Below are 15,401 nucleotides of genomic sequence, written 5' to 3' on the forward strand. Positions count from 1 at the left end.
CCCCCAAGCCTAGTGCCGTCTTATGGCTACGGATATGTAATATGCAGCATGGCTGCGTTCGAATTTTCAGCGCACGCTGCAATGATAGAAAAAGTTCCAGTAGCCTCTTGTTCTGCACTGGCTTGATGGCTGAGCTCATTACTCGGCAGGTCCTGCCACCTGCTGCCTACACCTGGGCATTCAGAGTTTAATTGCAGCTGGGATGAGAGATGTTGGCACCATTTGTTAAAATGTGGGAATTTGAATCTCATAGAAATATCACACCAGAAAATAATCACGCTTCTTCTAAAAAAAATTAAACCCTTTTTATTTGTATATTTATTTTTATATATAAAAGAAATAATAATAAAAAAAAGAACACAAACAAAATGCTTTTTATGGCAATTCAGTTTTGTCAGCCCCCTCTGCCTGGGCTGCTGCCTCAGATCCACCAGGAGTGAGCAAAGTCCTCCGGTTGTAATGTCCTTTTATGATTCCAGAGTTATTGTTCTCATTAAGGATTTGCTTCTGTTTTTGCCTGTTAAGAGACTGCACAAGTCCTAACACAACAGCTGCTAATGAATACTGTCCAGTCAGTTTTCTTGGTTGTAAGATTAAAGGATTTGGTTGAACTCTTCCTAGAAGAAAATATGTCTTGATTTTTCCTTCCTGTTCACTGATACCTTTGACATAAATCTCTCCTCGGTAGTCGAAGGCAAATCCTCGGTCCTTCAGGATCAGATACGTTTCTTCAGGCACTTGTATTCTGTCACTAACACCTGTGCTGTCCATTCGACTTGCTAAATTAACTGTTTTGCCCCAGATATCATATTGGGGTTTCTTAGCACCGATAACTCCTGCTACGACGGAGCCATGGCTAATCCCTAATGAAAAAGGAATTGAAAAATTTGAGAAGAATTAGACAAGAATGGCTGAAAACAATATTTGCAGTTAAGAACTAGACAAAGCCTGGTTCAGATACATTTATCTCTAAGTGTAAGGAAAAGGTGTATGTACAAATAAATAATGAAAAAAAAGGCCATAAAAGCTAGAAAACATGCAAAGTTATTTTACAGGGCATCCATCACAGTGGAACCTCAGTCCTTGTTCATCATGAGTGTACTGCACACTATTGCCAGAGCTCCTACAAACTGATTCTGGTGCACTAGCAAAGATCTCTCTGGAAGTATCTTTCTGGCTCTACATTTTTTGAAGGCAACCTTGTTAGTTACATACAGTAGAGAAATTACATTCTTATGTTCCATGAAGTGGAAACACTACAATATTCTATAAAGTGATTGAAAGAGTGTAACTTGTGAGATTGTTGCATGAATTCAATAAAAGCAATGTTTTTTCCTACTGCCATGATTTAAGAATTTAATTTAAGAAATTTATTGATGCTGAACAGAATCTTAGATTTTAGATTTTTTTTTTACTTTTTTTTTTTTTTACACTGTCAATAAAAAAGCTTTTTAAATACCCACTTCATTCACGCTCTATGAAATCTTAGCAAGTGATTGACACAAAAAATGGATGCATGTTCCCTGAGAAATCTTGGGAACTGAGGGCTTTCTGTTCAACTTAGGAAGTGCAGATCACAAATAGTTATCCTGTGACCCTCCATGCTATGACTTATGAATATACTTCAGCTTTTTTAAGGCAGGGATGAATATAAAGGACATGTTTATTCTGAGTGGCTTTTGGCTGGTGATCTAGTCAGTGTAAGAAGCCATCAGATTTGCTCCTGCCCCGTGCCATATATTCAGGCCATCTTTTCATGTCCCATCCTACTGGCCATGCAAGACATCCCATCCAGGATAATAGGGTCCTCTTCATGGATGTTAAGAGCTTCTGCCACTGGGACAGGTCAGGTCAGAGCTAGAGTTCAATTTTTGTGCACACCCAAAGAACTACATGCAGGGTTTAGAATAAGCCACTATTACTCCTTCACTGCAGATAAATCTAGGATAGGGAGATTAATTAGGGGCTGTGCAAGCCAGTATCAAGCTTGGGGTTAGGTCAGTTTGCTTTTTGTCTTATACCTATTGGGTCTTGGCTAGACTTGCTAAAGAAAGGAGCTTCATAATGTATTCACATTTCACTAAACCTTAGAACGTCTACTGCCACCATTCTGCTAACAGACTATTTTTTATTTTTAACTTTGCCTTGGATCAAGTCAATTTGAAAACAGGAGGTACATTATGTGAAGTATTTTCAATTGTATGTGTTCTTTTAGTGCTCCTGTGGTGCACTTACAGAGTCAGGTCCTTGCAGACAAAACCACATTTTAATTCACACACTTGTACTCTGCTTACCAATACGAAGTTCAAAGTTGTTAAATGAATGCTTGTTGATCTCCTGTATGCTTTCATTCAGAGCTATGGAGAAGTCAGCCAGAGCACACAAATGCCCCCACTTATCTTCGCATTGCTGAGGAGTAAGTTATAAGCCAATGTTAGAAAGGTTTTGCCATTTGCCCACCTCCCATCCGCCCCTGCCAAGTGACAATTATCTGAATATAGAATTTGTAAGAACAGTCTCAACACATTAGATCCAAGACAAGTAGGGTATTATTAATAGTAACACTTCCCATTTATATTACAGCACTTGCATACCTGGATGCAGAGAAGCTTAGCATGAAGTACCAAAGTAATTTCCTGTAAATAGTCTGATAGGCAATCATGAGAATTAATTAGGCATATGAACTCTAAGGCTGAGAAAGAGAGTACAGAGAGAACTGAGCTGGATGAGATGTAATGGACAAAACCAAGTGAGAACCAGGGATGACGCACGTAAGCAAGAAGTAGAGTAAAATAAGTGAAAACATAATTCTCTTTTGCTGAAAATGTCACCCAGGATAAGCACCGATTCCAGTGCTCTCAGGAACAACAAGAACAACAGAGCAAGCCAGGAAATCTGAGATCAGTTAAGCGCAGGAGAAAAGGCTATTCTGTAGTTCATTAATTGCCTCTCCTCAGAGCAGTCACATCATTCCCTACTCCTTTCCCTGGGTTCTTGTTCCTGCAGAGCAGCCAATAGACAGATGGGGACCAGGAGTGGGTTCCCAGAACACCAGCAGAGCAGATGGTGGGGCAGAGACTCTCAAGAGTCTCAAGAAACAGTGAACTCCTTAATTGTTTCTCTGAGGGGGTAGTGGTTTAAGGAACAGCAATGGTTTGGGTCTGATGTCATCTCATCTATTCTGAAGGCAGGTAATTCATCAAACAAATTTCTGGTCCATAGGAACCAAGCCTTTGGTTTCCTGGGTCATGTAGTCCAGGCTTTTTTCAATTTTCATTATCCTCAGTGTTTAATCCTGAACATAAGCATCTCCCTGGCATCACCCTGTTCTGTTCACACCGTGCTCAGTCCTTGTCCTCAGCCTCATTCAGTTCAAGGCACGCCAATGCCCCTCAGCACCTCACACCTTTTTGATGCTGACAAGGTGATACAGACATATGTATGAAGATAAGTATATATAAAATGTACATAAAATTCCCACTAGGCTATTAGAGAAAAAGGATGAGTTAATTGGTCTTTGAAATGCCATAAAGATTTTTTTACTTTGAATTTTTACCCATATGAAGAGTCAAAAGCACTTAAGAGCTGTGTTACTATGACCAGCTACATCTCTTGTGTTTAGTCCTTTGCTCATCTCTGTACAGAAGCATTTTGAGTTGGAACAAACAAAAATCTCATGCATGCCTAGTTCTGTGAAGTCCTAGCTGTCAGAATCACTTGTTACTCTGTAGGTGGGAGATGCTCAGCTAGTTACACTCCACATGTTTTATAATGTATTCCAAATAAACAATGGAAATTTTCTTGTTTATAAAGCTCATGCTAATCTGACTTCTGCTTTTCTGACAGTTGCAATCAATGTGGGCAGATCTGATTTGCACACTGTGGTTGATCTGGGGCAGCACAACCTTTTTTTGTGGTGTTCTTTCATGGGGAGAGGCTGCAAAGCCAAACAGCTTTTAGCAACAGCTGATTTCTCCCTGAATGTAATTCAGGGCTTTGCCTCATTCCTTTGGAGGCCTCACTTTCAGGAATATCCTTGACTGTAATTATGAATGGATTTCTCTCATCTGACTTATCTGAGGCTCATAGGTGTGATTGTGCAGTGTCCTCTGTGGTTAATTTTCCCCCCGGCTTGGTTTCCAGCTCTGCAATGCAGGCAGACTTTGGGCTTTGTGATGTTCCTCAGTTGAACTGAGGAGTCTGCTTTCTTTTTCATGTATAGTTTATCATGCTGTCTGTAGATATACAGCTACATAATCTGAAAAATGTTTAAATGTAACCTTGCACTTGCAGGACTATGCTGCCAAATGAAACTCCTTCTTCATAGATAACTGGAAGCTGTCAGCCCGATTCCAGTTTGAGTTACAGTGGTAACTTTAGATTATGTATGAAGGTACAGATAGAGCTGCTCTAGATTCACATCAGTGTGATTGAAAGGAGAGCTTTTTTCTCTTTTATAAACCTAAATTTGAGGAAATAATCCATATGGTTCTTGTTCTGAGCACAAGATGGCATTTCAATTCATGAGGAAGTGCAGCTGTTGTCTGCCAGGACCCCCAAATGTCTATTATCTTTTAGAAAAAACAGCTCTATGAACAACAGAAAGACAACATAATATTCTCTAATATGAATGGTGGGACGTGCTAAAAGCTTTGCTTTGTAAAGAAGACTGTTCTCTTACCTGCTTTTCAGGTGATAATCCTGACACGGCCATGTATGTGCTGCCAATTGTTTTAATTTTTTCAATATCTTGAAATCTCTCTTCACCTAGTAACTAATAGACATGTTAAAAAACACTGTTACTTCTGTAATTCTTAATGAAAAACACTTCTACAGACATAAAAATGAGCCATTATGCTCGTGGTATCTTCCAGTTGGGTTCTGGAGCATACTGAGCTGGGACTCTTTGCAGCACCATCTACTCACAGAATTCAAGCTAAATCCTGTAAAGCCATTTGGTAAAACACATAATGAATAAAACAGCCTAACTCAAATACAGATAAGCCATTCATTTCCCAAGGAATAATCACTGAAAAATAGTGGAGACAAACTCACTGTGTATGTATGTGTGAATATAAGTAGACCTGATAACTTAAAAATGTTCTGAAAAATCTCTTTTGGAGGAGCTCAGTATAAAAATCAAGTGCTGCTACAGCAACAGTTCAGTGATGAGAGCAGAGCGTAAGGGAATCCAGTCCCTTTGAGATTACTATTTTAATTATCTTACACAGTTAATGGGTAGAGGTAGATGGCTCCAAGAACTTCTATGAGAGATCAAGTCCTTCTGTATCCCACACTTCTCTCTGCTTCATGTCAGACCTAATAATGCTATGTCTATTGGGTCCTTTAATCTGCACTTTCATTATGTATTTTGTTATGTATCCAACTTCTACCAAAAACACAGGGTACCAATGGGAGTGGTAAACATCTGTATTTATTTGGGATAGCAATTAGTGCCAAGTAGGCTTGAAGAATTTGTCAGCTTGAGAACCCACATGAGGAGGAATACATTTAGTTTACTGACTAAAGCAATGAGTAGAGTGGGAGTGACAGTTTGGTCCTTATTCCAAGTCCATATTCACAGTTTAACTTAGAACTCTCCATGAAATAGAAGCCAGAACCTACATCTTTTGAGACACCTAAGCAGAATTCAGGCTGTGAACTCCATTAATGACAGCAGAACTTGATGTTGTATATGGGCCTGTATCACCTCATCAATAGCTGTTAAAAATGTGAATTGCTGATGTTAATAACAAAAAAACCCCAGAAAAACTTTATGATAAGCAGTATGGTATCTAATAAATTTGCACATCAGTGCTGTTAGGTAGTTCTGATAAAAAAAAAAAAAAAGCAAACAGTTCACAGACACAAGGCATTTCATACTTCCAGTTCTAAAGGCTCAACTTCGGATTTCACTAAAAAAATTCTTGCTGTGGTGAGGTGATAATTTAATGAAGCATTTCTTCTTTATACACTGTCACAGATTATTTTTCCGACTTGTGGGTTCGAGTTTCCTGTCAATTAAAAACTAAAGAGATTATTTCCTTCAAAGGGAGGAACACACCAAGAGCCTTACATGAAATATCCCCTGCCATTGAAATAACCACAGCGGACGTCAGCCGCAGCGCTGGGCTCCTGGAAGCTTTGATGCTCGTGTGCAGATATTGCACCATCTGTCTCTAATGGGAGGCTGTACAGCATTGTGCTCAGGGAATACAAACCCATATGCTTCATGGCTCCCTTCCAAGTCAGGGAAGTCCAAAAACTTGACCTGCTTCTTGTTTTTCTTCATACTGGCAGATAAACCCATTATCTCTGTTTTCCTCCTACAAGGGCAGCTCTTCCAACTGCTCTCTTGCAGAAAAGGACCATTTCTTGTTGCTCTGCTTTTGTGAGCAGTCTGAGAGCACCAGGTGTGTGGGCAAGGGGAAAAAATGGTCTTGGTTAAAAACAGCCTATATTTTCATTTCCAGATGGCTGCTGGAAGCAACAGCAAGCAGTACAGTAATTTAAAATGTATGATAAATATCTAAAATTATCTTTTTAAGGAAGAAAGAGCCTATTGGCTATGATCCTATATAGAAGAAATAATCTAAAGTTATCTGTTTTCTTCTCATTCATTATCATCTCCAAATCTCTGTTTTTTCCTGCTTTATCCTGTCTGTCAGGTAGCTTCTTTCCTTCTTCAGATAATGGTTTATTTACCAAATACTTTCTTCACAGTATCACAGGATGATGGATTTTGATACTGGAGACAGATACTCCAACTCATTCCTATATCAGCTGCTATTTGTAATGACATTTTAAGTAGGCTTGCTAATTTACCAAGATAGTCCAGGGAACATTTTCAAACACTGGAATGTGGTTGGTATCTGAGAAGCAACTAATGACTTGACGCTGGAATTAATGTTCAGCCAAAGTTATATGGAGGTCAGACCCTGGGATGTGCACATGTCATGAATCATGTACAAAGCAGCACAAAAAAGGATGTTCCAGGACAGGGCACATAGTTGCAAAGTAGTCACTGAAGTCTGAAAGCAGGATCCTGCTGTTCTGCAGAAAGTTTTATTTATGAAAACATAATATATGAAAATCTCTTGTGATACCCACTGTGTAAATCACTGCAGGATAAAGAAGATGGAGGAGAAAGAATCCATGAACTAGAAAGCTCTTATTAAAGCACAAATCCCAGCTGTAACATCACTAGGATACATAAATGATTGATCTGGAAAGAATATTAAAATAAAAAAACAAAAAACCAACTCCTTCAAGAGTCATAATTTTCAGAAGAACTGTTCCAATTTATTTATTTTTGGTGCAATGTCTCTAAGAATGGGAATTTATCCCTGTATGTGCATTAAGAGTATAGTTATATAAAAATGGATAATTTTTAAAGTAGATTTTCAATATTCATGTTTATTTTTTGATGTATGAATCGTTCCTGCCAGTACCTCTGTGCTTGGGTACAAAAGGGGAAATTATATACAGCTGTATATTCTAGAATGATGTTACATGTCTAATTGAAAACAATAATTTAATTTTTTAGTTTCAGAAACCAACACCTCTCATTCTGCCTCAGTCAACAGGCAGCCTGGATAATTTGGACTGCAGTGGATTTGGAAGTCATCAGGGGAAAAAAAACCTGTGTGTAAAGACTGTGCTTCAGGAAATGTCAGTCACCTGCTCCTTAAAACCATCATTTGGTCCAGGTTCCCCTACTCCCTAAGAAAGACAAACCTACAACCTGACTCCTCTGTGGACTCCTACCCCATGCAGTTCTTGGTGGCAGGTCCTGTTCCACTATTAAGTATTTCTCATTTAACTGGCTTTGACTCTCTAACATAGATCCCTTACCTGGAAAACAAAATAACAGAACTTGATCCTGTTCTGTAGTAACAAGGAAACTTCACCAAACAGAAGAAAGAAGTAAACCCACTTATCACATTTTCTAAACCAAGTCAACTTGGTTTATTTTTTACCACTACTTTCATTCTGAATTATTTTCCTGGCTCTATAGAGATAATATTTTTACTACCATTATCTATATAAGATGAGGAGGGGACTCAGTGATGAATCTGGTTTGAGATTGGGACCTAATTCACTTTTCTAAACATAGATGCCTTGTGTCATCAGACTTGCTTCCCTGGAAAACCTGCAGTGGCTTTCTCCAGAACTGCATGAGTTTTCTGATGGTACAGAATGAGACCTGAAAATCCCTTGTGGGTATCCCAAGTCACCTAGGGTATCTCATATGGTATCAGGTACCAATGTCTTACACTCTTGTACTAAGACTTCTAGAATTGGGTATTTCTACAGAAGTTTTCACATGATGCTTAGGAGCAAGATTTTCCCATAGCTAAAAAATCTGCTCTTTTCTTAAGCTGCGTATCTGCATTTTGCTTCCAGGTCTGTATTGAGACAGCATAAAATCTTGACAAGAAACATGATGGAAAACAAGGAACATCCTGTAGTGTCCACCAATATTCACATGGAAACATTGCTGGCCCTGAAACATCATGTTGGAAATTATTTCTGGTTCCTTTACAGGAATTATTCACTTCAGTTGTTCTGTCTGGCTTATAACTTCACATTGCTCAGACAGAATAAACTAATGGCATCACCATGCTGGAAATAGGTTAGCAGTCATCAGGGGATCACATAATTTCATTTACTACTGCATCAAGACCGTATCTATTATTCAACTAAACATGTCTGAGACAAAATACAATCCCTAATTAGGTCCTTTATTAATTACAGAGCAGGTGTTAGGGGTCTGAATGTAATATTATGTTGGGGCTTTTGATGAAAAACTTGTCTTCAGTAATCACCAAAACAGCAATGGAATTTTGTTGTGAAGATTATATGAATGTGCATGACAAAATATCTTAAATTAATTCATAGCAACAGGCTTTGCATTAAGTTTGAGCCATAATAATTTTAATAAGATCTGGAAAGAAAAACAAAGCTATTAATCAAGAAGCATGCTGACAGCTGTGCAAGAGCTCAGAAATTAGAAGCAGGTATTAATACCTGTGGGGAAAGCAGTGCAGGAGCTTAGCACTCTGCAGAGTTCTTCTAGTAGGAGATTAGTTTTGTTTTCTACTGAAATGCACTGGTATTCATCCCCCGTGAATTCTTATTTTTTCTATTAGTAATTTTAGTAACTGATCAATTTTATGGATAACCTCACAATTTAATTGTCTCAAGAGTTTGGTAATCTTAACACTAGTCCAGTTTGTATTAACTACCACTCTGTGGACATTCATGATGCAGACGCCCACGATGAGGAAGGATGAAGGTAAAACTAAGACTCTGATCTGGGTTCATATTTACATTCTACCTCCTGTCAAGTGCACAGGTATGTGTCTGTGTTTTCAAAAAAAAAAAAAAAAAATGCAGGAAAGTTAATTCACCCTTGCTGCCTTTGTTTTCCACTTATCAAATGAAGAGAACATAACTTCTATCAAAGAAACAAATTGAAAATAAATTCCTCAAAACTTGTCAGAGGCCTTAGGTACTTGCTGTTCAGGATGGAATTAAGAAAAAAAAATAAGTTTTTTTTCTAACTTTTTTTTCTAATTGGTATGCCTTCTAATTTAATCTTTTTGTGTAGAACCCTTCTCTGAAGCCCTTGAATATATTTTCATTTTAAAGCAAAAACCCCAAAACAAAACATCTAGACTAGATCCCCTAAGAGAGTTAGGTGTTCAAAATAGGGATGAAATAGAAACTAACTTACTAAACAAATAAAATAAACAAAGTGGTTCTCAAATTTACATTCTGCTGGAATGAAGATTTCTCTAAACCCTGGAAAGGTTAGAACTCTGCTATTGCTTTATTTTTCTGGAGAAAAGATTTCTGTATGCTTAATCTGTGGGCACAATCCTGGTCCAGATGCAAAGACCAAGGATGCTTTCTCAACTTCTCAAGCACTCCACCTTTCACACTCTGATGCTGCTTTTTGAGTTGAAAGTGGTAAAAGTGGTAAAAGATTTTCTTTTTTCAAACCACAACCCAAGTGGAGTTTTTCCCTTCTCTGTTTTAGACAATTGCTTCATGGTTACATAGCTCATGTAGGATGCAAGATCCAGATCTCTTTGAGAGAACAAACTGCATCTTAATTTTAAGATGTCAAGACACTTAGCACCACCAGTTGATATCTATCACAACAGAGAACTGAATTTAAAAATTCTTTGGAGTAAACAAGGATTAAACAGATCATGGATTTCTTGGGTAGAAATTTCTCTGTTTCATAATGATTTCTTTGTTATCCATGTTGTGAGGTTCCAGTCAGGATTTGCCTCAAAATGCCTCAAAAGACAAACTGTAAACTGGACAGACCAACCCCCCCAACAATGGGGGGGGGGGAAAGAAATGTTGCCTGGAGTTCTGCATGGGACTGGTTTAGTGCCCCATGCACAGAATCCTGCAGGTGGTGATGCTCTTATCTTTCTCTCTAACAAGCAGGATGGATGATGTATTGTCTCAAGCAGTCTGAAGGCCTTGAGAAGAGATGGGAGGTGAGGCTGTAGGGCTTGAGAAGAGACAGCATGAGAAGCAATAGGAAGGAAGTCATAAAGTTAGAGAAAAAATAGCTCCTTGACAGGGCCAGGTTGGATACTCCTAATTAAGAGACATAATTGGCAGAGCAACACCTGGCCAAAACCTGTTTTTTCTGCTGATGCAGCAGATGGTGGACAAGCCACAACTGGCTAGTGGCTGAGGAGCAGCAAGAAAAGGATGGAATAAAAGGAAAAGACCCTGTAACTTTTTCATGGATCACCATCTCCTCCCTTCTTCTTCTCTACTGTGAGATCATTGGGACATTGCTGGATCTGTGGGTGGTGAATTTCTTTCTCTCTCCCTCTACCTTTGGGTATTACTTTCTTTTTCCCTTTTTTTCTTTCTCTTTTCTTCCCTCTATAGGATTAGGCTAACTACTATGGTTTTAATGCCTACCAGTTCTGTGTTCAATAAAATTGTGCAGTTGCACCCCATACTGTGTTATCTTTATTTTGTTATTGTGGAATTCCAAGAATCTCCACATTTTCAGCCTGTGGAACATGACACGTGCCCTCCCCCCTTCTGTCCAGTTTAGTGTTAATCTTGCCTTTCAGAATTCTGAAAAGGATGTATTTTTCCCACTTTCACTTTAAATAACTTCTCTGAAAACCACTACCACATACACCTTTTCCGTCCCTTTATCTCCCTGGACTGTTCCAATCTGGCACACAAATCCAATCTCACTCCTAAATAAAGGTGAATCAGATTCTGCTTCTATGACTCAAGGAGCTCAGGAGGGGGACACACTCCTGAAAGCTGCTTCCAGTGTGTAGGTTAAAATTCCTCATGACAGGTAACTGGCCTTACATTTGCAGACTGCCTAGTTTTAAAGTTTTTTTGGTGGTCTGTCCTTTGTCTCTTAATTCCTCTTGTGTTCATTGCAGGACATGATACCACCCATCTAAGCTTCCTTACTTGTTACTTGGTTGAGTGTGCAATACCAAGTATGAAACTTCCTCCTGACTTCCTCTTTGCAATTTTTACTTGTTTCCACCTGGAAATAGCGACATTTGGGGAGTGACTTTTCTTCTCCTTTCTTCTCCAAAACAATATTTTGCAGAACTGTTAAAAATATCTTAATCATTCTTCCTTCTACAGAATTGAGGCATGTTCTACTTCTAGATACACTGAAGCAGATTGTGCTTTAATTTATGTGTTATTATACTCAAATAATTATTGATTTCAGTCTCTAGGTCATTCAGACCCAAGTTTGGCAAGACAAAGCACTACAAGCAAAATAGATAATTGTTATTGAAGTAAAGAACCCAGACAATGATTGGAAGCAGAATAGTCAGTAAATCTGATAATTAAGAATGACATATTTAGTATTTGAGAACTCATTATTTATGCATTATTGGATTTCTTTAGTAGCTGGTATTACCTCATCAAAGTCTGCAATGATTTCATTCAGCAAACGCAGACACTCTACTCCCTGGTTATTCATCTCAGTCTGGGAATAGAAGTCAGCAAATCCAGGAATAGAAGCAAACATCACACCAACAGCATCATAAGACTGAGAGTATAACTCCTAAAAGAGCAATGAAAAAAAATTAGTTGAAGTGGTAATATAGAGAAGAGTGTATAACCAGCTGCAATTAAAATAGGTTTTTTCTTTTTTCCCATGCATAATACCTTAATATCTGAAGGTAGGATTAGTATATGAAGTGCTAGCCAAGTTCAACAGCAGGAGCCTGGCAGCTATTGCATTTTTATAATGGATTATATGCAGGGTTTGCCCTTTCTTTGAAAGACTGTTCTTTTTGATTCTGAGGTCAAGGGGATATACCATCAAAAATGAAAGAGAATTTTTCATTTTGATTTATATTGGAAACCATTTGAAGAAATGAGGTATGAATTCCAGAGAATTAAAAAACATTAGGCAAATAAAAGGACCCAAATGTTTGTTTTTTATCTGTCTCACAAATATTTGCAGTTGACAATATATTTCTAAATTAATTTATTAACATGGATCAGATGGGACCATTTAAAATGTCTAACATGACCTCTTTGTAATGAGTCCTCTCAGCACATTTTCAAGTGGATAATTTATGCATCACACTACTGCAGCTCTTTGCAAATTTGTTTATTCACAGGTTTTCAGAGCACCCTTACTCTGTGGTAATCTGTGGTTCTCTTAAGATTACTATGGAGCCACTTGGTTGCTCAGCTCTGGAAGAGGTTTCTGCTGTTACAGCTTAGAAATAGGGAGAAACAGAAGTGGGGGTGATAATGGAGTTATGGGGGACAGAAAGCTGCTTATAAGGGATGGGACATTAGGATAAAGTATGCTCTAGGATAAACTTCCACTTATGTTATACATATAATTCACTCTGGTACTGAATGACAGATGTATTTATGGACAGGTTCTTGCCATGAACATGTGAAAGTATGGTCTGTTCTTTGAATTCAAACAAATTTTTATCAAGAAAACTAATTTCAACTTTAAAAATGTCGAGGATATAGCCCATCAACAACTCCCAGTATGCTTTTTAGTGGCTAATACACCACAGACACCTGCATTCTCTTTTGTTTAATTTTTTTCTAGCATCAGCTTCTGCAGTTTTACCCAATGATGGATACTTTCATTTCTGCTCTGGGACTTACATGCAGGAGTTGTTTCTCAATGTCCTTGTTAGTGTGCTTTAGGAAACTTTTGTACTTTACGTGATAAAAGCACTTACTGATGGATGCCATATACATGATGTGAACACCTCAAGCTCCTTTTCTTCCTACATCCTGTTTCTGCCTAGAAAAGCACCCTGAACCCCTGTCCTGTGCTTTGCTATACTACCTTTTATCTAGACTCTTAAACAATGCATCCTACACTAAAAGTGGCAAAATTCTGCTAGTTTGTAAGGACACTGCAAAGCTTTGATTGAGGAAAAACCATGATTGATTCCCTTCCTGTCCTTAAACTTTCTTTCACTGAAGAACATCTGCAAGGACATGAAAGCCATACTATAAGGATTCTCCTGTTCCCTTTCATGGGTATAGAAAAAAAAGTAATACACATGTTAGCTCATGGATGCTCATGAAAAACAAGGCAATTTGTGCTAGGAGAAGCACATATTTACTCAGGCACACTATTTCATCAGATCATGAAGACAGAAAACAACTGTCTGAGCCTTCAGCTACTCAGTTTTTCTATTTTGGTAGAAAGCCTCAAGACAGAAATAATGCATCCATGAGAAAATGCCTACAGTACACATTTGGGAATTCATTTTTTGAGAGCAGAGAAATTAACTTAATGGCTAGACATGAACTGCAGGATTGATTGTACTGAAATCTGATAGATGTTACAGCCAGCCACCTCGTGCATAAATCATGCCCAAGTACAGTCACTCTGGAAATGGCCTTACAAAAAAACAGTGCTGGTAGAATTGAATTCAATGGCAAATTACTGAAGAATTATCAGTGATCCATGGGGCATCTGTTTGCTTTTGAAGATTATTATGCATGTGAGTGTATGCGAATGTGTAACAGAGGACACATTCCCTGAAATCCATATTGCAGATATGCCAGAACACATTCATAGTTAGCACTGGGATCTCCTCTGCTTGCAATAAAGTATTTTAATCTTGTTGCTTTCACAAAGTCATTTTCCCATGTGTAGGGAAGTATGTTCATGGCAGTTTAATACCCACAGTGTAAAATTTCCCAAGAGGCTGGATTCTAAAGTGATGGCATTAGAAATCACACCTTCAATACACAATGATTTCTCATTGTGTAGTCTAATTCATCTGGCTACATCTCTTTCCAATATGTGCAATCAGAAAATGGTAACCTTAATTCCTTTTACCTGCAAGATGAATATATATATTTATATCTCAATGCTGCAACCTGAATCTTGCAATATTTGTCACATATTCATTATAAAAGACAATTCCATCATTACATTAGAAAATTCTAGTTTCATCATACAATAGCCTCTATTCACAGATAATATTGTTATTATTAAAGTATTCATCTGCCTTATTCTGCATAAGCAGTAAGTGACTTACTACTGTTTCCTGAAGAAAATGCTGGACTTTATCCCTTCAGGAACATCTCTTCAAACTCTGTCTTAAGAGTATCCAGGAACTCCATTTTCAAGCTTCCCTTTGTGTACTACACTTTAGGACCACAACCACACACTGTTTCTGAAATGGGTATTTTGTTAACTGCCATAAAGAGGTAAATGAGAGGCAATATGTAATGGAAAAAATGTTATCTTGGGTCTGAAGATGTGATAGGTTCAGGAGTACTGCAGCCTGTTGCACAGATTCCTTCCATAAGTAGCAGGGCTGTAATAACACTTCTACAACACCCGACTATCTAAAGGTTGTACAGGTATTCTGTTAAATTTGTGTAACTTTTAATGAATTTTTATCATAGACATATAGGTTTGAAGGGACTTCTGGAGGTCATCTAACATAGTTACCACACAAAGCAGGGCCAATTACATCAGGCTTTTATGACCTGGTTCAGCTGAGAGCTGAATATATTCAAGATTGAAAATTCCACAACCTCTCTGAGCCCTGCCTGATGCAAAGACTTCTTTCCTAGGGATTTTTTCCTCCTTGTATCTGACTGTGATTTCTGTTCCTTCAACTCATGTCATTGCCTCTTGTAATTCCACTTGCACGCTGGGGAAGATTTTGGCTCTATCTTGTCTATAAAAACCCACTAGATATTTGAAGTCAGTGATGAGATCGTCTTTCATCCTTTTGTTTTTAAGTAAATTGATTGGTTGAATTAACTCAGCTTTATCAACCTCTCTTCATTTGTCATGTGCCTCTAATCATCTTGTAGCCCTCCACTAGACAGGCTGTAGTAGCTCCATGTGTCTCATACTTGTG

General features: G+C 38.1%; 1 protein-coding gene across 2 annotated transcripts in view; it reads right to left on the bottom strand.

The window, feature by feature from the left end:
* Nucleotides 1–280: 280 nt before the first annotated feature.
* ADCY8 (adenylate cyclase 8) overlaps nt 281–15,401 on the bottom strand; it is a 123,870-nt gene continuing 108,749 nt past the window's right edge. For both annotated transcript variants that reach the window (XM_071738394.1, XM_071738395.1), the window contains 4 exons: nt 11,945–12,091; nt 4,682–4,774; nt 2,295–2,409; nt 281–863 (listed from right to left, as the gene is read on the bottom strand). In XM_071738394.1, the coding sequence (XP_071594495.1) occupies nt 376–863; nt 2,295–2,409; nt 4,682–4,774; nt 11,945–12,091 (843 nt within the window). In that variant the 3' untranslated portion in view covers nt 281–375. The remainder of the gene's footprint in view (nt 864–2,294; nt 2,410–4,681; nt 4,775–11,944; nt 12,092–15,401) is intronic.

This window comes from Heliangelus exortis, chromosome 2 (genome assembly GCF_036169615.1).
Source record: "Heliangelus exortis chromosome 2, bHelExo1.hap1, whole genome shotgun sequence".
In the NCBI taxonomy this organism is placed as follows: domain Eukaryota; kingdom Metazoa; phylum Chordata; class Aves; order Apodiformes; family Trochilidae; genus Heliangelus; species Heliangelus exortis.